The sequence below is a fragment of the Salvia miltiorrhiza genome, chromosome 8 (genome assembly GCF_028751815.1).
Source record: "Salvia miltiorrhiza cultivar Shanhuang (shh) chromosome 8, IMPLAD_Smil_shh, whole genome shotgun sequence".
In the NCBI taxonomy this organism is placed as follows: Eukaryota; Viridiplantae; Streptophyta; class Magnoliopsida; order Lamiales; family Lamiaceae; genus Salvia; species Salvia miltiorrhiza.
The window spans coordinates 27,104,782-27,128,970 of NC_080394.1; the positions used below are offsets into that span (position 1 = coordinate 27,104,782).

Sequence of the window (24,189 nt, forward strand, 5' to 3'; positions counted from 1 at the left end):
TTTCCTTATATTTGAGTTCATTATCATAGTTTATATGCTCTTTAGTTTTATTTAGTTAGTTTAGTTCAATATCCACCTTTATAATTGTTTACTTGCATACTGTGAGAGTTTGTGTAGGAAATAGATAGAGTGATTTCGTTTTACAGTCCCTGTGGATACGATATCCGATTGCTGTTTATACTACGATTACACCGTGTTAGTTGCGGTATTTTTGTTGCTATAAAAAAATAGTGATCAACTTTTTGGCGCCGTTGCCGGGGACTGTTTAGATTTTGCTTTAATATTTCCAATAGGACTTTATAGTACTGCAAGTTTTTCTTTTTGTTTTTATTTTTCTTTTCTGATCTTTTTGCTGTTTCTGTAGGTTGCATATGAACACAAGATCTCAAGGAAATCCTCTTTTTGAGTTTGACCCTGAAATCAATAAGACCTTGCGCAATCTAAAGAAGCAGAACGATCAATTTGAGACAGAAACGATGGCTACTCCAGAGCAAATTCAAATTCGAGCTCTGCAAGAGCAGTTGAAGAAGCTGCTTGATGCACAGGAGACGAGAGAGGCTCAGAAACAACCCGCCATCAATGAAGCGTTCATACCACAGTATGTGTACCAGGAGCCCCCAAGAGTGAACGTTAACAATTTTGAGCTGAAAACGGGATTGATCACGATGGTCCAACAGAGCCAATATGGTGGACAAGCGATCGAGGATCCTAATGCGCACCTGGCGCATTTCCTGGAGCTGTGTAGCACGGTGAAGATGAATGGTGTCCCTGATGACATTATCCGTCTTCGTCTTTTTCCCTTCTCACTGCGGGATAAGGCGAAGTCGTGGTATCATACGCTGCAGCTGGGAGACAATATCGTGTGGGAGGACTTGGCTCATGCATTCCTACGCAAGTTTCATCCGCCTGGCCTTACGTTGAAATTGAAGATGGACATCGTGCAGTTTCAACAGTACGAGGGAGAGAAGCTAGCGGAGACGTGGGAGCGATACCAGGAGAAGCTCAGAAAGTGCCCAGGCCATGGTTTTGATGAAGGCACGCTCGTGATAATGTTCTACAATGCCTGCGGGGAGCGTACGAGGATGCACATGGATACAACTGCAGGCGGCTCTCTACTCCAGAAAAGCAGCTCTGATGCATGGAGCATTATTGATAGTATGGCTTCTACGAGCTACCAATGGCCATCTGAGCGTATGCAATTGAAGAAGGTTGCAGCTGCGTCCACTTCTGATCCTATGGCAGCTATGGTTACTCAACAGGCAGCGATGGCTACACAGCTGGCAGAGCTGACTGCAAAAATTGGTGAATTGAATGCTGGACGCCATGAGCAAGCTGTGATAGACCCATCAGGCTTGGGAAACGTCAATTATATCAATGACAGAAATTATGGGAATTTTCAGCAAGGACAGCCAGGGATGTATAACAGAGGTCAGCCATATCAGCAGGGTCAGCAGCAGTTTCAGCCAGGAGCACGTCCGCACCCAAATCTTTCCTATGGAAACCCAAACAATGCTGTGCAACCTCCACCAGGATTTTCTGTTTCTAGTGGGGGAGTCATCAATGAGCCAAAGAAGGATTCGATGGAGGACATGATGAAGCAGATGCTCATGAAGATGACTGGGATGGAGGTGAATGTTGGAAATAAAATCTCTAACATGGAGAATAATTTCTCAGCATTATCTAAGCAGGTACAGATGTTAGAGAATCAAGTTGGTCAGATTGCCAACCAAGCGGCGGCGCAGCACAAGCCGGGCCAATTCCCAAGCAACACTACTGTCAATCCTAAGGGCCAATGCAATGCTATTTTTGATGGCACTTTGTCTACAAAAGAGATGAGGATGAGCAAGGAGCATGAATCTCTGATTGAGGAACCACACAAGGCTCCTATTCCACTTAGGGAATACATCCCAAAGGCTCCATTCCCCCGTAGGCTGATGAAAAGAGAGGTGCTTGAAGAGCAATATGCTGTGAAGCCGAGCAAAAATGTGGATGCCAAGGAAATCAAGCTGGCGGTCTCCAATTGCAAGAATGAGAAAGAAATTGCCAATCCCGAGGAGACAGAGCATAGACGCATAGTGGATGAGCTAGAGAGGCTACTCGAAGAATCGAACCGGCGTGCACAGCCTCAAACTCTCTCAAAATTGCAGGATCCCAAGGAAAAAGAAGAAAATATAGTTGTTCACACCAAGAAGATGGGTGATGAGGATAAGAAAATCCCGCAGGCGACAGCTGTGGGCACTGAGCTGCCAATGAAGCTACTATCGAAGAAGAAAGATCTGGGTAGTTTCACCATTGAGTGCGAGATTGGAGGAGAGCTCTTTCCCGAGGCTCTTTGTGATTTAGGGGCTAGTGTCAATGTGATGCCCATCTCTGTTTTCAAGCGGTTGGGAATTGGAGATCTCAAGCCGACTTCGATGGAGATTCAAATGGCGGATAGATCAAGAGTGAAGCCGAGAGGAAAGCTTGAAGACATCTTTGTGAAGGTTGACAAGCTCGTCTTCCCTACGGATTTCTTGGTCCTCGATATTCCTGAAGATGCAAATCCGCCGTTGATTCTTGGTCGATCATTCTTAGCTACGGGGCGAGCTATGATAGATGTGCCAAATGGAAGAGTTATCTTTCATGCAGCTGATGCGCATGAGTCCTCTGTCTCTGTTCGTGTTAGGCGGTCTGTCACGCCCGCTGCGTTTGATGTTCATTGAGACCATGAGGTATCGTCGAGCTCTAGACGTTAAATTAAGCACTTGTTGGGAGGTAACCCAACTGTTTTTCTTTGTTATGTTTTTCTTTCGTTTAGTTTCTTTTTGTTTCTTTGTTTTCTTTGTTTTCTTTGTTTTGGGGTTTTTAGTGCAGCGTTGAGCTTGGAAGATGCGGGAACTCGCGCCTTGTTCATATCACCACCATGGAGCATTTTTTTTTTTCTGTGAGTAGTGACACACATATCATCATCCCTCCAAACTTATTTTCGAACTTATGTTCTGTAATAAGTTTGGGGGAGGGGGGTGAGATTAGATATGTGTATCACTTTTATCTTTTTGTTGGCTTTATTGTTTTATCTTGCTTGGTTGGTGGTGTGTGATTGTTTAGTGCTCCATTAGATTTCTGGTGAGATGCCAATGATGATTTCTGTGGAAAAAAAAAAAAATTGAATTTGATTTTCTTTGATGATTTAAGCATAATTGGAACTAATTTGCATAATTCTAGAGTGATTTTGACCTTGAATTTTAGACGTTGAATAAACCTGTGAGATTTTGAGCTATAACTGTTTATCATACACAGTTTATTCTTTGTTGTGAGTTTTGTCATGCATGTGGGGATCTTCTAGAACTTGCCATGGTTTCTGTGTCGAGGTTGCTGTTGTGCCCAGGATTAAGAAATGATTTTAGGCCATCTTTTGTTAGCCACAATTTTTCCCAAACACTGTCCTTGAAAAAAAATTATCCTTTGTTATCCACTTTGAGCCAATTTAGCTTTTATTCTTTAGCCGGATGATAGGGGGTGATGTAGTATATGAGGATCTTTATGTGGTGAATAGTCATAGTGGGTTGTGAAAAAGAAGGGATGATTTTGTGATACTATTTACTCTTATGAGCTCTAGAACGTTGTGAAAAGAAAAAAATAAAAATTGAAAAGAAAAGAAAAAAAAAGAAAAAAAAAAGAGAAAAGAAAAAGAAAGAGAAAAAAAAAAGTGTGAAGTCGAGAGTTTATTGAGATATTTGTTAGAAAATCGACTTTGTGTATTGGAAATAAATGGAGAGCATAAAAGAGTGTTTAGTTTTGTATGGTGATGATTAAATCCCTTGAGTTGTGTTGATTATGGTGATATAGTTGGGTGGAAGATGGAATTTATTCCATGCTTGATTAGTGAAGCTATAAGGTTGGTGTTCTTGATCTATTTGAGTCACTTAGCCTATATTTCCCTACCTTAACCAATGTCCCTACATTATAACCCAAATATAAAGACCTATTTGATCTTAGTCTTGGCACACTTTTAGCGATGGAGATTGTAGACGATTGGCAAGCTTATGGTAAGTGATCTGCATTGCATTGAATTCGATGAGAGCATACACATCCTATTCCATCAAATTGAGCGTTGAGTGATACACGATCGCCGAATTTTGGAGATTTTATGAGCAAAATCGGCGACCAAAACGGCGACCGCCGAACGGGTCGCCGTTTTCCCTGTTCAGATTTTGGCCTTGAGGAAGAAAAACGGCGATCGCCGTTTTTGGAGGATTTTTAGGCCATTTTCGGCGACCAGTTCGGCGACCGCCGAACGGGTCGCCGTTTTTAGGCGTGTTTCCGTTTCCTTCCGCGTTTTTACGATTTTTCAAGTTATTTTCGAGCTCAAACTCTGTATTTTACCCTGATACTATAAATAGGTCTTCTTTTGACCTATCTAGGGTTCCCAGCTTTAGTTTTTCAGTTTCCAACTTTATTTTCTCAGTTTCATAGCTTTAGATTATTATTGCTTTCCAGTTTTTACAGCTTGGATTGGATTTCCACAAGATTGAAGATTCAAGCCGCTACAATTATTTTATTCAGAGTTTTATTTAATTCAGTTCTTTCAATTGCGTTCTCATTAATTATGTTTTTGCTTTCTTTTATTATGTTTGGCTAGTTCTTTTAATCTGAACCTAGGGTTTGTACATAGCTGATTAATTATATGTTTTTGATTTATTGATATCAATTTGCCCTCCAACTTATGATTCATGATTCCTGGTGCTTAATCTCTTGTGAATTATCTGATCAATGATTTACATGTCTAGCTGTTCAGTTTGAGTCTTGAATGCGATAATTGTTCAGCCGATTCAGGAATGCATGATATAGTGTTAGCCTTGAGTCTTGAATGCGATAGGTGAAGCTATAGGAAGCTATTCTTTATGTGCTATTGGGAGTTAATTTATTCCTTGGAGTCTTGAATGCGAAAAGGGATTAATTAATCTACGTTCATAGGTGGTCGTTAGAGACGCTTGTGAATAATATAGTGATCTTTCATCAGGGTTGGATTAAAATTGGTAATTGAATCAATAGGTTGAATGCATATAGTTGATTGGTGAAAATACATCCCTAGGGTCAGAGCTTTCCTTATATTTGAGTTCATTATCATAGTTTATATGCTCTTTAGTTTTATTTAGTTAGTTTAGTTCAATATCCACCTTTATAATTGTTTACTTGCATACTGTGAGAGTTTGTGTAGGAAATAGATAGAGTGATTTCGTTTTACAGTCCCTGTGGATACGATATCCGATTGCTGTTTATACTACGATTACACCGTGTTAGTTGCGGTATTTTTGTTGCTATAAAAAAATAGTGATCAACTTTTTGGCGCCGTTGCCGGGGACTGTTTAGATTTTGCTTTAATATTTCCAATAGGACTTTATAGTACTGCAAGTTTTTCTTTTTGTTTTTATTTTTCTTTTCTGATCTTTTTGCTGTTTCTGTAGGTTGCATATGAACACAAGATCTCAAGGAAATCCTCTTTTTGAGTTTGACCCTGAAATCAATAAGACCTTGCGCAATCTAAAGAAGCAGAACGATCAATTTGAGACAGAAACGATGGCTACTCCAGAGCAAATTCAAATTCGAGCTCTGCAAGAGCAGTTGAAGAAGCTGCTTGATGCACAGGAGACGAGAGAGGCTCAGAAACAACCCGCCATCAATGAAGCGTTCATACCACAGTATGTGTACCAGGAGCCCCCAAGAGTGAACGTTAACAATTTTGAGCTGAAAACGGGATTGATCACGATGGTCCAACAGAGCCAATATGGTGGACAAGCGATCGAGGATCCTAATGCGCACCTGGCGCATTTCCTGGAGCTGTGTAGCACGGTGAAGATGAATGGTGTCCCTGATGACATTATCCGTCTTCGTCTTTTTCCCTTCTCACTGCGGGATAAGGCGAAGTCGTGGTATCATACGCTGCAGCTGGGAGACAATATCGTGTGGGAGGACTTGGCTCATGCATTCCTACGCAAGTTTCATCCGCCTGGCCTTACGTTGAAATTGAAGATGGACATCGTGCAGTTTCAACAGTACGAGGGAGAGAAGCTAGCGGAGACGTGGGAGCGATACCAGGAGAAGCTCAGAAAGTGCCCAGGCCATGGTTTTGATGAAGGCACGCTCGTGATAATGTTCTACAATGCCTGCGGGGAGCGTACGAGGATGCACATGGATACAACTGCAGGCGGCTCTCTACTCCAGAAAAGCAGCTCTGATGCATGGAGCATTATTGATAGTATGGCTTCTACGAGCTACCAATGGCCATCTGAGCGTATGCAATTGAAGAAGGTTGCAGCTGCGTCCACTTCTGATCCTATGGCAGCTATGGTTACTCAACAGGCAGCGATGGCTACACAGCTGGCAGAGCTGACTGCAAAAATTGGTGAATTGAATGCTGGACGCCATGAGCAAGCTGTGATAGACCCATCAGGCTTGGGAAACGTCAATTATATCAATGACAGAAATTATGGGAATTTTCAGCAAGGACAGCCAGGGATGTATAACAGAGGTCAGCCATATCAGCAGGGTCAGCAGCAGTTTCAGCCAGGAGCACGTCCGCACCCAAATCTTTCCTATGGAAACCCAAACAATGCTGTGCAACCTCCACCAGGATTTTCTGTTTCTAGTGGGGGAGTCATCAATGAGCCAAAGAAGGATTCGATGGAGGACATGATGAAGCAGATGCTCATGAAGATGACTGGGATGGAGGTGAATGTTGGAAATAAAATCTCTAACATGGAGAATAATTTCTCAGCATTATCTAAGCAGGTACAGATGTTAGAGAATCAAGTTGGTCAGATTGCCAACCAAGCGGCGGCGCAGCACAAGCCGGGCCAATTCCCAAGCAACACTACTGTCAATCCTAAGGGCCAATGCAATGCTATTTTTGATGGCACTTTGTCTACAAAAGAGATGAGGATGAGCAAGGAGCATGAATCTCTGATTGAGGAACCACACAAGGCTCCTATTCCACTTAGGGAATACATCCCAAAGGCTCCATTCCCCCGTAGGCTGATGAAAAGAGAGGTGCTTGAAGAGCAATATGCTGTGAAGCCGAGCAAAAATGTGGATGCCAAGGAAATCAAGCTGGCGGTCTCCAATTGCAAGAATGAGAAAGAAATTGCCAATCCCGAGGAGACAGAGCATAGACGCATAGTGGATGAGCTAGAGAGGCTACTCGAAGAATCGAACCGGCGTGCACAGCCTCAAACTCTCTCAAAATTGCAGGATCCCAAGGAAAAAGAAGAAAATATAGTTGTTCACACCAAGAAGATGGGTGATGAGGATAAGAAAATCCCGCAGGCGACAGCTGTGGGCACTGAGCTGCCAATGAAGCTACTATCGAAGAAGAAAGATCTGGGTAGTTTCACCATTGAGTGCGAGATTGGAGGAGAGCTCTTTCCCGAGGCTCTTTGTGATTTAGGGGCTAGTGTCAATGTGATGCCCATCTCTGTTTTCAAGCGGTTGGGAATTGGAGATCTCAAGCCGACTTCGATGGAGATTCAAATGGCGGATAGATCAAGAGTGAAGCCGAGAGGAAAGCTTGAAGACATCTTTGTGAAGGTTGACAAGCTCGTCTTCCCTACGGATTTCTTGGTCCTCGATATTCCTGAAGATGCAAATCCGCCGTTGATTCTTGGTCGATCATTCTTAGCTACGGGGCGAGCTATGATAGATGTGCCAAATGGAAGAGTTATCTTTCATGCAGCTGATGCGCATGAGTCCTCTGTCTCTGTTCGTGTTAGGCGGTCTGTCACGCCCGCTGCGTTTGATGTTCATTGAGACCATGAGGTATCGTCGAGCTCTAGACGTTAAATTAAGCACTTGTTGGGAGGTAACCCAACTGTTTTTCTTTGTTATGTTTTTCTTTCGTTTAGTTTCTTTTTGTTTCTTTGTTTTCTTTGTTTTCTTTGTTTTGGGGTTTTTAGTGCAGCGTTGAGCTTGGAAGATGCGGGAACTCGCGCCTTGTTCATATCACCACCATGGAGCATTTTTTTTTTCTGTGAGTAGTGACACACATATCATCATCCCTCCAAACTTATTTTCGAACTTATGTTCTGTAATAAGTTTGGGGGAGGGGGGTGAGATTAGATATGTGTATCACTTTTATCTTTTTGTTGGCTTTATTGTTTTATCTTGCTTGGTTGGTGGTGTGTGATTGTTTAGTGCTCCATTAGATTTCTGGTGAGATGCCAATGATGATTTCTGTGGAAAAAAAAAAATTGAATTTGATTTTCTTTGATGATTTAAGCATAATTGGAACTAATTTGCATAATTCTAGAGTGATTTTGACCTTGAATTTTAGACGTTGAATAAACCTGTGAGATTTTGAGCTATAACTGTTTATCATACACAGTTTATTCTTTGTTGTGAGTTTTGTCATGCATGTGGGGATCTTCTAGAACTTGCCATGGTTTCTGTGTCGAGGTTGCTGTTGTGCCCAGGATTAAGAAATGATTTTAGGCCATCTTTTGTTAGCCACAATTTTTCCCAAACACTGTCCTTGAAAAAAAAATTATCCTTTGTTATCCACTTTGAGCCAATTTAGCTTTTATTCTTTAGCCGGATGATAGGGGGTGATGTAGTATATGAGGATCTTTATGTGGTGAATAGTCATAGTGGGTTGTGAAAAAGAAGGGATGATTTTGTGATACTATTTACTCTTATGAGCTCTAGAACGTTGTGAAAAGAAAAAAATAAAAATTGAAAAGAAAAGAAAAAAAAAAGAAAAAAAAAAGAGAAAAGAAAAAGAAAGAGAAAAAAAAAAGTGTGAAGTCGAGAGTTTATTGAGATATTTGTTAGAAAATCGACTTTGTGTATTGGAAATAAATGGAGAGCATAAAAGAGTGTTTAGTTTTGTATGGTGATGATTAAATCCCTTGAGTTGTGTTGATTATGGTGATATAGTTGGGTGGAAGATGGAATTTATTCCATGCTTGATTAGTGAAGCTATAAGGTTGGTGTTCTTGATCTATTTGAGTCACTTAGCCTATATTTCCCTACCTTAACCAATGTCCCTACATTATAACCCAAATATAAAGACCTATTTGATCTTAGTCTTGGCACACTTTTAGCGATGGAGATTGTAGACGATTGGCAAGCTTATGGTAAGTGATCTGCATTGCATTGAATTCGATGAGAGCATACACATCCTATTCCATCAAATTGAGCGTTGAGTGATACACGATCGCCGAATTTTGGAGATTTTATGAGCAAAATCGGCGACCAAAACGGCGACCGCCGAACGGGTCGCCGTTTTCCCTGTTCAGATTTTGGCCTTGAGGAAGAAAAACGGCGATCGCCGTTTTTGGAGGATTTTTAGGCCATTTTCGGCGACCAGTTCGGCGACCGCCGAACGGGTCGCCGTTTTTAGGCGTGTTTCCGTTTCCTTCCGCGTTTTTACGATTTTTCAAGTTATTTTCGAGCTCAAACTCTGTATTTTACCCTGATACTATAAATAGGTCTTCTTTTGACCTATCTAGGGTTCCCAGCTTTAGTTTTTCAGTTTCCAACTTTATTTTCTCAGTTTCATAGCTTTAGATTATTATTGCTTTCCAGTTTTTACAGCTTGGATTGGATTTCCACAAGATTGAAGATTCAAGCCGCTACAATTATTTTATTCAGAGTTTTATTTAATTCAGTTCTTTCAATTGCGTTCTCATTAATTATGTTTTTGCTTTCTTTTATTATGTTTGGCTAGTTCTTTTAATCTGAACCTAGGGTTTGTACATAGCTGATTAATTATATGTTTTTGATTTATTGATATCAATTTGCCCTCCAACTTATGATTCATGATTCCTGGTGCTTAATCTTTTGTGAATTATCTGATCAATGATTTACATGTCTAGCTGTTCAGTTTGAGTCTTGAATGCGATAATTGTTCAGCCGATTCAGGAATGCATGATATAGTGTTAGCCTTGAGTCTTGAATGCGATAGGTGAAGCTATAGGAAGCTATTCTTTATGTGCTATTGGGAGTTAATTTATTCCTTGGAGTCTTGAATGCGAAAAGGGATTAATTAATCTACGTTCATAGGTGGTCGTTAGAGACGCTTGTGAATAATATAGTGATCTTTCATCAGGGTTGGATTAAAATTGGTAATTGAATCAATAGGTTGAATGCATATAGTTGATTGGTGAAAATACATCCCTAGGGTCAGAGCTTTCCTTATATTTGAGTTCATTATCATAGTTTATATGCTCTTTAGTTTTATTTAGTTAGTTTAGTTCAATATCCACCTTTATAATTGTTTACTTGCATACTGTGAGAGTTTGTGTAGGAAATAGATAGAGTGATTTCGTTTTACAGTCCCTGTGGATACGATATCCGATTGCTGTTTATACTACGATTACACCGTGTTAGTTGCGGTATTTTTGTTGCTATAAAAAAATAGTGATCAACTTTTTCCTGGAGCTTGTTTATACTACGATTTCGTTTTTGAAGCTATAGGTCAAGCGGTTGGGAATTGGAGATGGTCCAACAGAGCCAATATGGTGGACAAGCGATCGAGGATCCTAATGCGCACCTGGCGCATTTCCTGGAGCTGTGTAGCACGGTGAAGATGAATGGTGTCCCTGATGACATTATCCGTCTTCGTCTTTTTCCCTTCTCACTGCGGGATAAGGCGAAGTCGTGGTATCATACGCTGCAGCTGGGAGACAATATCGTGTGGGAGGACTTGGCTCATGCATTCCTACGCAAGTTTCATCCGCCTGGCCTTACGTTGAAATTGAAGATGGACATCGTGCAGTTTCAACAGTACGAGGAAGAGAAGCTAGCGGAGACGTGGGAGCGATACCAGGAGAAGCTCAGAAAGTGCCCAGGCCATGGTTTTGATGAAGGCACGCTCGTGATAATGTTCTACAATGCCTGCGGGGAGCGTACGAGGATGCACATGGATACAACTGCAGGCGGCTCTCTACTCCAGAAAAGCAGCTCTGATGCATGGAGCATTATTGATAGTATGGCTTCTACGAGCTACCAATGGCCATCTGAGCGTATGCAATTGAAGAAGGTTGCAGCTGCGTCCACTTCTGATCCTATGGTAGCTATGGTTACTCAACAGGCAGCGATGGCTACACAGCTGGCAGAGCTGACTGCAAAAATTGGTGAATTGAATGCTGGACGCCATGAGCAGGCTGTGATAGACCCATCAGGCTTGGGAAACGTCAATTATATCAATGACAGAAATTATGGGAATTTTCAGCAAGGACAGCCAGGGATGTATAACAGAGGTCAGCCATATCAGCAGGGTCAGCAGCAGTTTCAGCCAGGAGCACGTCCGCACCCAAATCTTTCCTATGGAAACCCAAACAATGCTGTGCAACCTCCACCAGGATTTTCTGTTTCTAGTGGGGGAGTCATCAATGAGCCAAAGAAGGATTCGATGGAGGACATGATGAAGCAGATGCTCATGAAGATGACTGGGATGGAGGTGAATGTTGGAAATAAAATCTCTAACATGGAGAATAATTTCTCAGCATTATCTAAGCAGGTACAGATGTTAGAGAATCAAGTTGGTCAGATTGCCAACCAAGCGGCGGCGCAGCACAAGCCGGGCCAATTCCCAAGCAACACTACTGTCAATCCTAAGGGCCAATGCAATGCTATTTTTGATGGCACTTTGTCTACAAAAGAGATGAGGATGAGCAAGGAGCATGAATCTCTGATTGAGGAACCACACAAGGCTCCTATTCCACTTAGGGAATACATCCCAAAGGCTCCATTCCCCCGTAGGCTGATGAAAAGAGAGGTGCTTGAAGAGCAATATGCTGTGAAGCCGAGCAAAAATGTGGATGCCAAGGAAATCAAGCTGGCGGTCTCCAATTGCAAGAATGAGAAAGAAATTGCCAATCCCGAGGAGACAGAGCATAGACGCATAGTGGATGAGCTAGAGAGGCTACTCGAAGAATCGAACCGGCGTGCACAGCCTCAAACTCTCTCAAAATTGCAGGATCCCAAGGAAAAAGAAGAAAATATAGTTGTTCACACCAAGAAGATGGGTGATGAGGATAAGAAAATCCCGCAGGCGACAGCTGTGGGCACTGAGCTGCCAATGAAGCTACTATCGAAGAAGAAAGATCCGGGTAGTTTCACCATTGAGTGCGAGATTGGAGGAGAGCTCTTTCCCGAGGCTCTTTGTGATTTAGGGGCTAGTGTCAATGTGATGCCCATCTCTGTTTTCAAGCGGTTGGGAATTGGAGATCTCAAGCCGACTTCGATGGAGATTCAAATGGCGGATAGATCAAGAGTGAAGCCGAGAGGAAAGCTTGAAGACATCTTTGTGAAGGTTGACAAGCTCGTCTTCCCTACGGATTTCTTGGTCCTCGATATTCCTGAAGATGCAAATCCGCCGTTGATTCTTGGTCGATCATTCTTAGCTACGGGGCGAGCTATGATAGATGTGCCAAATGGAAGAGTTATCTTTCACGCAGCTGATGCGCATGAGTCCTCTGTCTCTGTTCGTGTTAGGTGGTCTGTCACGCCCGCTGCGTTTGATGTTCATTGAGACCATGAGGTATCGTCGAGCTCTAGACGTTAAATTAAGCACTTGTTGGGAGGTAACCCAGCTGTTTTTCTTTGTTATGTTTTTCTTTCGTTTAGTTTCTTTTTGTTTCTTTGTTTTCTTTGTTTTCTTTGTTTTGGGGTTTTTAGTGCAGCGTTGAGCTTGGAAGATGCGGGAACTCGCGCCTTGTTCATATCACCACCATGGAGCATTTTTTTTTTCTGTGAGTAGTGACACACATATCATCATCCCTCCAAACTTATTTTCGAACTTATGTTCTGTAATAAGTTTGGGGGAGGGGGGTGAGATTAGATATGTGTATCACTTTTATCTTTTTGTTGGCTTTATTGTTTTATCTTGCTTGGTTGGTGGTGTGTGATTGTTTAGTGCTCCATTAGATTTCTGGTGAGATGCCAATGATGATTTCTGTGGAAAAAAAAAAATTGAATTTGATTTTCTTTGATGATTTAAGCATAATTGGAACTAATTTGCATAATTCTAGAGTGATTTTGACCTTGAATTTTAGACGTTGAATAAACCTGTGAGATTTTGAGCTATAACTGTTTATCATACACAGTTTATTCTTTGTTGTGAGTTTTGTCATGCATGTGGGGATCTTCTAGAACTTGCCATGGTTTCTGTGTCGAGGTTGATGTTGTGCCCAGGATTAAGAAATGATTTTAGGCCATCTTTTGTTAGCCACAATTTTTCCCAAACACTGTCCTTGAAAAAAAAATTATCCTTTGTTATCCACTTTGAGCCAATTTAGCTTTTATTCTTTAGCCGGATGATAGGGGGTGATGTAGTATATGAGGATCTTTATGTGGTGAATAGTCATAGTGGGTTGTGAAAAAGAAGGGATGATTTTGTGATACTATTTACTCTTATGAGCTCTAGAACGTTGTGAAAAGAAAAAAATAAAAATTGAAAATAAAAGAAAAAAAAAAGAAAAAAAAAAAGAGAAAAGAAAAAGAAAGAGAAAAAAAAAAGTGTGAAGTCGAGAGTTTATTGAGATATTTGTTAGAAAATCGACTTTGTGTATTGGAAATAAATGGAGAGCATAAAAGAGTGTTTAGTTTTGTATGGTGATGATTAAATCCCTTGAGTTGTGTTGATTATGGTGATATAGTTGGGTGGAAGATGGAATTTATTCCATGCTTGATTAGTGAAGCTATAAGGTTGGTGTTCTTGATCTATTTGAGTCACTTAGCCTATATTTCCCTACCTTAACCAATGTCCCTACATTATAACCCAAATATAAAGACCTATTTGATCTTAGTCTTGGCACACTTTTAGCGATGGAGATTGTAGACGATTGGCAAGCTTATGGTAAGTGATCTGCATTGCATTGAATTCGATGAGAGCATACACGTCCTATTCCATCAAATTGAGCGTTGAGTGATACACATACCTTGTGAGATTCAATTGTTTGGAATGTCAAGGTTGATTTTTGCTATAGATTGTGTTTATTGGTGAATTTTGTGCTTGATTATTGAGGATTTGAGAATTCTATCATTCTTTATCTTTTGGAGGCATCGATGATCTAGATTTCTTACCCATTCGTGTTATTGATTGTGTTCTTCCCATTATTCGAGGACGAACAATGGCTTAAGTTTGGGGGAGTTGATAACACTCATATTTCCATGGTTTTTATTATTCATATGATGTTAATTTTATAGGAAATTGAGTGTTGAATGATTGTTTTGTGCTTAATTTGCTTTATCTTGTGAAACATGATTCTTACTCGAACTTTGAAGGAATTTTCAGATTTATTGAGTTCGAATTTGGAACAATGTTCTGAAATAGAAGTTGTAGATTGTCTCGATACGAGTTCGTGAGCGCAAACGGATCATAAATCGGAATTCGGACGAGAAAGTTATGGCCGAAACAAAAACGTCGCGCGCAGCAGTCAACATTCGGCGACCTAAACGGCGATCGCCGAATTTTGGAGATTTTATGAGCAAAATCGGCGACCAAAACGGCGACCGCCGAACGGGTCGCCGTTTTCCCTGTTCAGATTTTGGCCTTGAGGAAGAAAAACGGCGATCGCCGTTTTTGGAGGATTTTTAGGCCATTTTCGGCGACCAGTTCGGCGACCGCCGAACGGGTCGCCGTTTTTAGGCTTGTTTCCGTTTCCTTCCACGTTTTTACGATTTTTCAAGTTATTTTCAAGCTCAAACTCTGTATTTTACCCTGATACTATAAATAGGTCTTCTTTTGACCTATCTAGGGTTCCCAGCTTTAGTTTTTCAGTTTCCAACTTTATTTTCTCAGTTTCATAGCTTTAGATTATTATTGCTTTCCAGTTTTTACAGCTTGGATTGGATTTCCACAAGATTGAAGATTCAAGCCGCTACAATTATTTTATTCAGAGTTTTATTTAATTCAGTTCTTTCAATTGCGTTCTCATTAATTATGTTTTTGCTTTCTTTTATTATGTTTGGCTAGTTCTTTTAATCTGAACCTAGGGTTTGTACATAGCTGATTAATTATATGTTTTTGATTTATTGATATCAATTTGCCCTCCAACTTATGATTCATGATTCCTGGTGCTTAATCTCTTGTGAATTATCTGATCAATGATTTACATGTCTAGCTGTTCAGTTTGAGTCTTGAATGCGATAATTGTTCAGCCGATTCAGGAATGCATGATATAGTGTTAGCCTTGAGTCTTGAATGCGATAGGTGAAGCTATAGGAAGCTATTCTTTATGTGCTATTGGGAGTTAATTTATTCCTTGGAGTCTTGAATGCGAAAAGGGATTAATTAATCTACGTTCATAGGTGGTCGTTAGAGACGCTTGTGAATAATATAGTGATCTTTCATCAGGGTTGGATTAAAATTGGTAATTGAATCAATAGGTTGAATGCATATAGTTGATTGGTGAAAATACATCCCTAGGGTCAGAGCTTTCCTTATATTTGAGTTCATTATCATAGTTTATATGCTCTTTAGTTTTATTTAGTTAGTTTAGTTCAATATCCACCTTTATAATTGTTTACTTGCATACTGTGAGAGTTTGTGTAGGAAATAGATAGAGTGATTTCGTTTTACAGTCCCTGTGGATACGATATCCGATTGCTGTTTATACTACGATTACACCGTGTTAGTTGCGGTATTTTTGTTGCTATAAAAAAATAGTGATCAAAATCTTTTTTAGTTTTTTTCATTTTTTCTTTTAACTTATTTTATATTCTTAATTATTTTTATTTTTTATAATATCAATTGCTATTATTGTGAATTCTTCTTTATTTTTTTATTTTTCTATATCTAATTCAAATATATTCAGTTAAAATTATATATATTTTTATAATAATTAAATTGATATTAATATATATAATATAATATAAATATTTATCATGTGTATTGTACGAGTGCAAAGGCTAATTTTACTAGAGAGAGAGAGAGAGACGAGCATGGTCGGAGAAGCGTGCTCCGCCTACACCATAGTCGGAGATTCTACCAAGATCTACAACCATAGTCTGTAGATCTAAAGCATGGAAGAAGAAAATCGAAGAAGAAAAAGAAGAGGCCGCGCGAAGGTGGGTTTTTCTCGGGAGGGAAGAAAATCAAAGAAGAAGAAGAGGCGGCGCGTGGATGAGGGTGGTTCTGGGGAAGGAAGAAAATCGAAGAAGAAGAAGAAGAAAAAGAGGCGGTGCGGTGGAGGAGGGTAGCTCTGGAGAGGGAAGAACCTGCAAAGACGAGAGAGAGACGAGAAGGTGGTTCTGGGGAGGGTAATTCAGCCGATAGCAGCGGTCAGCCGGACCGCCGTCGTCGTCGCCACCTTCCTCCCTTCTGACTTCGACCGACACCTGCAGCCGCCGTCCTCCCTTTCTCGCTTTGATTGGAAGGCAGCAACAATGTCGCCGCTCCAGCCAGCTTTTCCCCTCTCTTTCCCTCCTGACCAACGGACAACAGGAGTTACAGGCCACCACCGGAGGGATTTGATAGTCGTGGTGGCTGTGGTGGCGGAGGCGGACAAGGGGCGGCGGGAGGAGGAAGGGGTGTTGGAAGAGAGAGAGAGAGAGAGTGACGAGAGAGAAAGCTTGGCGAGCAAAACACTGAGTTTTGCTCGCCGATCGGAAGCTTGTGCCGGCAAGCCACGTCAATGACACGTAGGATCGAAGAGTGTGCCGGCAAGCCACGTCAAAAAATGGTGCTAAAATTGAACATAGAGTAAAGTTATCCATATAAATTGAAATTTTTGAAGTCCGTGCTAAATTTAGTATTCGACTTAAATTAATGATATTACATGCATTTAACCCATTATTAAACTATTGATTTAATCTGATTTTGTTACCAATCGAAACTTACTACTAACATGACTGGCGTGAAATAATCAAAGAAAATAAAACTATGTCGTTTATACTTATCAAAACGACGTCATTTTCACCTTACATCACACATTAATGTGTGCTCAATGTGAGCAGGATTAGGAATTCATAATTAGAAGGTGAAGGAACATAGGATATAACTGAGCATTGAAGTTATTTAGTTATTTGATAGCAGAAAATAACGTGGTTTTATTCTCCCTTCAATTATGTCACACTCCCTCCGTCCACAAAGAGAGTGTGTTTATTATTTTTGTCTGTCCATAAAGAGTGCGTGTTATCTTTTTTAAGAAACTCCTCTTTATATTTTAATCTCATTCATACTCAATATTTATAAAATACCCCACTCCTTACTTTTACAATTTATAGTGAGCCCAACCCCTAATTACTATCATTTGTGGGACCCTTTCAATACCAAAATCACAACTCCAACATTTTGATTAAAACTTGTGCCATTTACTTTACTACACACTTTTTTGTAGAGGGATAGAGTATCAATTATTTTGTTAGTCATGCATGTTAATAGTAAGTTATGTCGAAATCTCGATTGATTGATGAGGAGTAATCCATGCATCAGCGCTGGATATTATTAAGAACTATTCATTAGATCATTATTTCGACATTCCGTATTATTATTGTGGTACTTTCTCTTATGATTGAATTTAAGATATCTAAACCAGCGTCGAAGGCGAACAGAATAAGAATGAACGCCCCCACTCAGCGCCGAATTGTCTGAATGGATGATATCGCTTGACAAAAATAATACCAAGATCAATAGAAAAAAAAATAAAAAAGAATAACAGAGGGAAAAAGCCGACGCCAACATGAATGGGTAAGAATTAACAACAACAACAACGATCGGTTAGATGAACAAATTCAGCACCGGCAAAAATCGAACAGAAGCTCAGCGCTGGCGATGGCCGGATCAAAACAGGACCCAAGCCAATAAGAAGAAACGACATCAGTCAATGGGTTAAGTCACTGAGGGAATACAAAACTCTAGCGCCAAGTAGACCACCAAGAAATCAGCGCTGTAAATAAAGATCAACAAGATATCCAACAAAAGCTGCAAGGTAGTTACAAATGAAATATCTAAAGACGGTGACTGTGGAGATTGTGAAAGCATGAAAAGTACATGAGTCACATTAGAATGACTATTTTACCCCGATTGTATGAGCCATATATATAGTTGCCGTTGTCTTTTTTGTACGATAACACTATCTTTAATACTCACTTCGTCCATGAAATGAGTACCCATTCCAGGTGACACGAATTTTAAGAAATTGATTAAGTGTGTGAGTGGAATAAGGGGCCCACTTTTATTATGAGTGAGTTGTGTGGAGTATACTTATCAAAAAAAGGAAATGAATACTCATTTGGTAGACGTACTAAAAAGGAAATATGGATACTTATTTCCTAGAGGAAGGGAATACATTTTTATCCGACTATTATTCTTTAGATTGTTCTTCAAGCTTTCAAGTGTTTAATGCCTATTTCGGTCCAGGTCCCCTTTCTATTGATTTTTAATATGTTTTGTGCAAGTGTTTAATCAATTTTCACCAATAATCAAATTAAATCAAATTAAATTAATAATTAAATAATTATCACATTAGACTTCAAAGTTAGTATGCAATTGATAATAGTTGAGTAATTTATACATAATTAATTTTAATTTTTAATCGTTTCAACAACAAAAAAACAAATGAAATGAAAAAAAAATAATAATAAATAATAGTAACAAATAATTACTACTATGATTTACTATTACTACTAGATTTGCCATTCGTGCGATGCACGAACAATCTTTTATACTATTAAAATTTTAAATTATATATAAAAAATTATATGAAGGGTGTGTGTAAGGAACTTAAAATTATATGGATAGTATATATAATCGTGTAAGAAATTTAAAATTATAACAAATTTGAATTTCAATATATATATATATATATATATATATATATATATATATATATATATTCAAATCACCTATTAAATCTATTAAAATTTACCCATATTTAATTTTATAATTATTGCCTTATTATAATATATTTACATAGAAATATGTAAAATGGAATATTAATATTGGTCCCTACAAAAAAAAAAACACGGTGGTTACCAAGTCAATAATAAACGGTTAATTTGATTAACATAGTTATTTGTACTTTTTACAAAATTGCAATTCAAATTAATTTGAAATTAATTTTAAATTAAAAGTTGCCTTTTGATTATTGATTTTGTATTGAATTGAGAAATTGGTGGACATTTATTTTAATTTTGAATTATTTTGCATAACATAATTTATTTTGTTTGACCGTGTATAGTGGATTGAGTAATTTCAATTTAATGGCGTGGAATTAGTTCATCCGTGAATCTAATGGTGAATTAGTAGGGTATGAGTGTATTCTAATTTATTTATAACCTTTATATTACATATATTTTCAAAATTGCCATTGAAATTGATTTGAAATCAATTTCTAATTGAAAACTGCAGTTTTAGGGGGGTGTATTCGTTGTGGATTTCCACAGACTTTAAAAAGTCCATGGAATTTAAATTCCATGGAATTCACATAGATTCCAGACGACTTTCAAAGAATTCGTGGTTGGATTTCACCTCGATTTTCACTGATTTTCGAAGAATTTAGGGGATAATTCTGGAATTGAAATCCATGATGCCAACGCCCGCTGAGTTCCAGCACCACTGGAAACCCAGCGACCGCTGGAAACCCAGCAAGCGCTGGGAACAAAATAGTCACCGCAAACACTTGGAAAATACAGTCATGCGCAGCCATCGCATGTCACGTCCTTCCTTTGCATCTGTTCTAGCCATGTCTGCCACTGAATGCAACAAGCTTTTAGCAACATTAGGTGCCAAAGCTGCCTTTTGGGCTAGTAAACTCACAATCATTAGAGTTGAAGCCTGCATACAGTAAAAGAGACATCCTTGTCTAAGAAAGTGAAACTTCTACATTGCTGAATAAAAGACAAACACCAAACATTTTGCTGGAAGTTGACCTTCTGATTCAATCCCTTTGCACCATGTTGCAGCCCAGAACTCACATATGGAAGAATCCTCTTAACAATATCACTATCAACAGTAACAAGCCCTAAAACCTCAAAAATAACTGCCGTACAAAAGCCAGTGACATGCTGTGACGTTTGGATCTTTTTGACTGGTGTAGCCTAAAAGTTTAAACGCTTTCAGGTAATCATGATAGGAGCAAAGCTTGCTGATTAAAAAATCATAAGCCCAAAAAAGTCTTACATAATTACAGATAGCCTCCAGCTCCTGACTATTTTGTTCCCAGCGCTCGCTGGACTATTTTGCAATGAATACCTGGTTACTATTTTGTTCCCTTGTGGCATTATTAGTTTATTTGCTGGGCCCAGCGACCGCGGCAACCCAGCGGCCGCTGGGAACCCAGCGCCCGCTCAAACCCAGCGAGCGCTGGACTTTCTCAACGGATGCTGAGTTCCGGCGCTCGCTGGCTTCTTGGCCGCGGGCGCTGGAACTCAGCGCTCGCTTAAAATTTCATGGATTTCAATTCTCGTGGTTCTTGGCCGGATTTCGTCGTGTGTATTTTTTGGATGAAATCCATGAAAGTCATTCCGGATTTTAAGTCAATGGAATAACGAATACACCTAGATTTGTATGGATTTTAAAAAGTCTGAAACGAATACACCCAGATTTATATGGACTTTTAAAAGTCTTAAACGAATACACCCAGATTTCTGCAGACTTTTAAAAGTCTAGAACGAATACACCCGGACTTTTAAAATCCATAGAAATCTATTAAACTCCACAACGAATACACCCCCCTTAATATAGTATAGATTATACAAAGAGACAGACTTCCAACTTTATACCTTTCTTTGCCACGAAAAATCCGCTTCTGCAGTTACGCATTCATACACACACCTCATCGTCATCGTTTCACTCAAAACAACACAGCTTTCCATCTTCCACCTCAGAATTTACGAATCAAGAATCATGGCTGATGACCATGTCCTCGCCAAACTTCCCTTAGACGTCGTCTTCCAAATCCTCACAAAACTCCCAACAAAATCCCTTCTTCAGCTCCGCAGCGTCTCCAAATCTTTCAATCCCTTAATTCTCCACCCCCACTTCCTCAAACTTCACCTCGCCAACGCCGCCGCCGCCCACCGCCGCCACGTCATCTACTATGAGTCCACCGACTACATAAAGGCCTACTTCTCGTTTCACGTGGAGGCCACCGGTTTCCCCCTGTGTAAGATTCTCGAAACTCCATTTAAGAGCGTTCATGGCTATTTGAGGATCGTGGGTTCCGACAGAGGGGTTTTGTGTTTGTTCGATACTAATTATTTCACATTTGTCGGAACTGTGATTTTGTGGAACCCCTTCATTGGGAAGTTCAAGATTCTCCCTTGCCCTAATGAATTGAGTTGTTTTAGAAGCAATGTTTCGCATATTGCTGTTGGTTTCGGATTTGATTGTGTGAATTTCGATTTTAAGGTTGTCAAGATTCTATATAGTTGTGACAATGATCATGAATTTATGCCTATAGCTTTGATCTTCAGTGTGAAAAGTGGTTTTTGGAGGAGTAGTGGACTAGTTGTACCTTGCTATATGCCCAAGTATTGGTGTAGCAGTGTGTTTGTTAATGGGGTTGTACATTGGTTGGCTTATAAGCAACTTAGGCCTAATGGCCCTCCTAATTGCATCATGGGATTTGATGTGGTTGGTGAAGTGTTTAACTCCATTGAAATACCCCCAAATCTTGGCCCTGATTTGAAGGAGTTGAGGTTGTGTTCCTGGGTTGATGACAAGTCCGTTGCTCTGTTTGTTGGTTATCGTGAGAATGTGGGCGAGGCGTGGGATTTGTGGGTGATGAATGAGTATGGTCAGGTGGGGTCGTGGACGAGGAACAGGACTATTGTGCTTGAGCAGCTCTTCTTCCCCTTGAAGATTGTCAATGGTGGAGATGTCTTGGCTGCAATAGGCGATGAGAAGTTGGTCGCCATTGATGTTGAGAACGAAGAGGTTAAGGATCTTGAGGTGTGTGGCTTGCCTCTATCCTTCTATGCAGCTACATACACGCCAACCTTGGCATTGCTTGACATCGGAGAGCAGATTCTGGACTAGGTGTCCTTGGTTCCGTCTGAGGTTGTCATGATCGATTTATGCAGCTCCGAGGTTCTTCATAACCAATGCTTTTGGAGGTAAAGGCATAGGCTGGAGATGAGATTTTTTGTTCTTGGATGATGTTTTTGATGATATGATTTATATGTTGTTTGAGTTATGAAATAAGACATTTGGAGTAGCTAGCAAATCTCGGACAACAAAGCTGTTTATTTGAATAAGCAGCTTTCTCATCCTCCCATTTGTATCTAATAAAAACTTGATTTTGAGTAGCTCGACCTAGAAGGAATTGGCAGCTTTAGTATTTGAACATTTGATCACTGATTTTGAGCATGTTTCCATTGATAAAAGAATGAAGTGCATCTCGGTGTTACCACTATTATACAACAGCTTTAGCACCAAAATACAGCAGAATTTCAAGATATGCCTTTTATTTAGTCTATAGTCTATTCTTGATAATAGGTGAAATTTATCCTAACTAATAATAATAATAATAATAATAATAATAATAATAACAACAACAACGACGACGAAGAACACAAATGACATTCACAAAAATGCAAAGAAAAACATAATAATATATGTAATACTAGTATTATCAAAATGAATTTTCTAGCCCAATTCACTTCTCCAGTCCTAATAAACTTGAGCCTAATTATGTTCGAAACCCTAGATATATATGTAAACAAGTTTAAATAAAAGGGAAAAAATGGGGTTTCAAAAAAAAAAGGGAAAAAATGGGATAGCGTAGAATAGTGCTGCGCCATATTTGCAGAAACACTACATCGCGATTTTTGCAGCTTCTGCATTATTGGAGATGGTCTTAGTTTCCTATGATGTTTAGATTAAACTAAAGATTACGCACACTACCCATACATTATAATCACAATTTTCTAATTTCTTCATTGCTACAAATCTCAAAGATTTCATCATACTTAGACAAATAATTTATTTGAAAATTATGAGTTCGAAATACACTACACAAGGAACTTGACATTGCCAAAAAAACAGGGATAGTTTTTGCATAGTCCTAAAAGAGTGAGACAATAAAATTAAAATGAAATCTATATTACTTTAAACCAAATTCCTAATTCTTTTTTATGCAGTTTATACTTACCTAGTTCTGCGTTGTTTAGTAAAATTATTTGACCAGATCCAGGGGATTTTAGTTAATACTAGGTTTTATGGAAACAGAAGATCACATTTGTAATGAGCTGCTTGTCAATTTTAACACATTTTTGACAATAAAACGCAATTCAGTTGATAAAATGTTTCCCCTTTAATCGTTTGGTAAAATGTTACTCTCTTCGTCCCATTATTTATGACACATGCCTTTTCGACACGGAGATTAAGGAGAGTAGAATTAAGATAAAGTCTTTTATCGCATTTGTAACTGCAACAAAATGTCTCAATTTTTGCAATTATAAGACTTGCCAACAAATATTATCGGAGGTAAATTCGAGGAGAATGCTAGTATATTCCAACGTACACGACGACTAGTAGTGCACAACACCAAGAAGCATTGTATACTTAGAATGTGAGTGGATTGGAAAAAGACATGATAATCGCAAAATTTGAGAAGGTATGTTGTAATTGCAAGTTTTAAAAGTCATGCATGGTGTATTGACCCATTCGTAAACTTGTAGTACTCCAAAGTAATTTTTGGTCCCAACTTGGTAAGCTTGAAAATTAGTTACGTACATAAGTTTCTTTATCTCTATTAATACGTATAAAAATGATTGGTTCGAGGTGGTCTCCGTCTCATGTATACCTCACCTAGACCTGCCCGACACGCCCAATTTTTCATTTTCTTTATTTTTGCCCAATTTTTTTCGATCAACGTAAATGATAATTTTACTAACAACAAATGACATTTTTTATTAAATACAGATGATACTTTGAAAATTATACTTTTTATAAAAGCAATTGATAAATTACAAATACACTTTTAATAATAAAAAATAATATTTTTAATATATGCAAATGATACTTTATAAATAATATACGTATTACAAATGATACTTTTAAATGCATAGAAATGATACTTTCGAATATGATCAGGGCAAAGAAAAGAAAAATAAAACCCCAACTATTTGTACCGTATATTCGAATGTACAAGAGCATTTTGTTCAATTCTTCTGTGGTTTGTGTAATTATTGGAAGCCGCGAAGGCAGACTAGACCTTACTTTAAAATTATAATCGTGGAACTTATGGTTGTAATTTAAGG

The 24,189-nt window shown here is 39.1% G+C and overlaps 1 protein-coding gene across 1 annotated transcript; it reads left to right on the forward strand.

Annotated features, from left to right (window-relative positions):
• The first annotated feature begins 20,708 nt into the window (after positions 1–20,708).
• LOC130997375 (F-box/kelch-repeat protein At3g06240-like) lies at positions 20,709–22,233 on the forward strand. The gene has a single exon (XM_057922661.1). The coding sequence runs from the start codon at positions 20,831–20,833 to the stop codon at positions 21,962–21,964; it is 1,134 nt and encodes a 377-aa protein (XP_057778644.1). The 5' UTR covers positions 20,709–20,830; the 3' UTR covers positions 21,965–22,233.
• Positions 22,234–24,189: the final 1,956 nt, after the last annotated feature.

Excerpts from the sequence above, each read along its gene's own strand:
- LOC130997375 (XM_057922661.1), top strand. The coding sequence starts at position 20,831 with ATGGCTGATGACCATGTCCTCGCCAAACTTCCCTTAGACGTCGTCTTC.